The 3,011-nt window shown below is 37.5% G+C and overlaps 1 protein-coding gene across 1 annotated transcript in view; it reads left to right on the top strand.

The window, feature by feature from the left end:
* The window catches only part of LOC118732419 (teneurin-a-like), a gene marked incomplete in the record, with an annotated part of 439,680 nt that overhangs the window by 432,144 nt on the left and 4,525 nt on the right, over positions 1–3,011 (top strand). Inside the window, 1 exon segment of the mRNA XM_036461555.1 lies at positions 768–914. Within this exon segment, the coding sequence (XP_036317448.1) occupies positions 768–914 (147 nt within the window).

Genomic DNA, 3,011 nt, shown 5'->3' on the forward strand with positions numbered 1-3,011 from the left:
TTTTTTATCACCCCTTCTTCTCTATCCCTTCCACGGTTTGCTTTTATTTTTTCATGTAACCTTTATGTTTATTTCCTTTTTTCGTAAATGTCACCTTGTCTATAGCTCGCACTTCATTCGTTTCCATTCGGTTGGCATCACTTCCTCCGGCACTGCCTTCGTCAGCTATTTTATTTTATAAACTTGAATGAAACCATTTAGGTGGAAGACGCTGGGAGTCGAGTCACTTTGCCGTTTGATGGAATCGCAGTCTATTTGTGTGTCTGCAAACTTCAAATTTGATTGGGCTTTCTAACGCCGGTGCGGCAGGGGGAGGTATTTTATTGCATACCCATCGAACGAGGTGGGTAAGAAGAAGAATGCAGAAACGAAAGGAACGAACTGTAATTGACAGTTAAGTGAAGTTCTTTGACGGAGACGACAACTTTCTACTATTCAATCGAAATTGGCTTTTAAACTTGCATATGAAAGAGATTTTGACTGAAGCAATCACAGCTGCGGTGCAAGAAAGTTATTTTGCTTGCGAATCTTAAATGAGGTACTTTGTTGTCAAGAAAAAAATATAAAAAAATAAATAAATATTTGAGCGGTTAAAATGAATGGACAGCAAAGTATATCTGATATTCCAAATAGCAATTTACTATTTTACGTTTTTTATTTCTATGTACTTACATGGTATATATGTATATAATATGCCTATCTTGATACTTCTTCAATTCAATTTTAATTAATCGCAAATGTATTTGTTTTCGCTTTTCACGCTTCAGCTGGATGTGAGAATGGCTGCTCGCGTCATGGCCAATGTACACTGGAAAATGGCGAATATCGCTGCGACTGCATTGAAGGATGGGCCGGATCTGATTGCTCGATTGCGCTGGAAATGAACTGCAAGGACAACATTGATAACGACGGCGGTGAGTGTAGCACACTTTTGAGTCAATTCAAGTGTCTTTATTTTTGAGGGAAGATATATCAGTTCTTACGAGAACGTTTGGATGTATTTCCTGCTGACCTTATCCCTTTGAGCTACCAGCCAATTCTTACTTTTGCTTAGCCGTCTAAAATTAAGCAAATAAAAATTATCCAGCAGCACCTTTAAGTCCGAATGATAAAACAACAATTACTCCTTAACTTTCCAATTGGACACGATTTCAAACCTGCTCGGCTGATACGAATATATGTATATGTGTATGTATGTATTTATTTGTTTGAACGTATACATAAATACAAGCATACAATCCATTCACTGGTGGCACTCGGGTGAATGAAAAGAATTTTTACCTTTCACTTAGATAATGAGACTACCTTTGCATGATAAGTAGGGGTCTGTACCCGACTTAAAACGTTTTCGATAATATGAAGCGTTAGACTTAGTGATATAATTGAACTTAGTTAGGTACAAATCGATTAAGTGGTTACCGAGGTACAACTTTGTAGTTATAAAGTGAGCGGTGCTATGCCCAATTCCTAAAAGTCTATAGCAGTCTGATTTCTTGTTAGGAGATTGTTGTAACTATTAATTTGAAGTAAATTAGCGTCCTCAGTTATTGAAATATCGGAGTTTTCGTATTTCTGAAATTTACCGTTATACGGGAAGCGGGTGTACTTTTAGTCCGATTTGAATAATTTTCAACAAATTGCTTTTCCGTACGACGGTTATTAAGTGCGCAGAGTTTAGTGGAATTTGATAAATCGGTTACCAATCGTTGCAACAAAACTTTCTGTATGTATTGTATACTACTCGTTTATTTAGAGGACATTTAACACCGTGCGGCAAAAACCAGAAAATTTTAAAACACACGAAGTAATCAATATACTCACAAAACTAGGGATCAAATATAAAACTCATGGTGGAATAATACAAGGTGTTGGATATTGACAGCGTTCTCGCTCTAATCCGCCATCTTGACTCCCTTAGCAAAATCGATGTTTCCTTCTTGAAAAAACTACTTTTTACCGCCTTAAAAAAAGTACTAAACTACCTCATTCCCTATTCTAAAACTGATTTGCAATCACTGAACAATTATTTGACATTTACTTTATTCTTATTCGTTGACATCGGAAAATTAAATAACAAATTTTAAACTTTAATTCGACAAAAAACGTGGGCTTTGTGTATTCTCCAAAGGATTTACAGCGAGATGGGCGCTGTTTTCAGGCACTCACTGAGGGAAGCTTGAATTTCTGCTGCGTGAGGCAGAATACGCCTATAATAATTTACAATACCGAGGAAGCGGCGCGATTCAACAACTGTTTGGGGCTTTGGATAACTTTTTCCTCAGGAGGCTGGTAACAATGCTGGCTCACAGAATAGCCTAAGTAGACTACTTCACTTCCACCGATATGGAATTTTTTTATGTTGATTTTTAAGCGAAAGTCTCCTGCAGTGCGCCAGCCACCGGACTCTTTGGGCATCATGTGGATGGGACTTGTCCATTGATTGCTCGAAGGTGTTATGACACCATGATGCAGCAACAGATTAAAATCTTCTTTTGCGGCGTTCAACTTCTCACCAGTGAGTTTGCGTGGGCGCTCGTGGACTGGGGGACCATTGGTGACAATGTGGTGTACGGTTGTTTCACTATCGACATTTGGTGCAGCATCACGTAGTGTGATCTCTATGTAATCCTTCAACAGGTTAGCTTAGAATGCGTCTGACTTGCACAAATTCGACGTAGGGTGCACAATTGTCGCGATGCTGTCAATTTGTATAAATTTATACCAAACTCGGTGCACTTAATTATCTTGGCATGGAAAAGCAATACGCTTAAAATACGAAAACTCCGATGTTTCAGTAATTGTGGACCCTAATTTACTCCAAGTTAATACTTACAACATTCATTTAACAATAAATAAGACTGTTATATTACTGTAATTATTACAAAAATGTAGTTTTATTACTAATATTTTTATTGAGCTTTGTACCACGATAGTTTATTAGGAAAAATTGAGAAAGCAACAAACTCTAAGCGGTAGAAGTTATAGCACTATTTCGGAGATCACCACATCTC

This window comes from Rhagoletis pomonella, unplaced genomic scaffold, assembly GCF_013731165.1.
Source record: "Rhagoletis pomonella isolate Grant_MI unplaced genomic scaffold, Rhpom_1.0 Rhpom_scaffold_00002, whole genome shotgun sequence".
NCBI lineage: Eukaryota > Metazoa > Arthropoda > Insecta > Diptera > Tephritidae > Rhagoletis > Rhagoletis pomonella.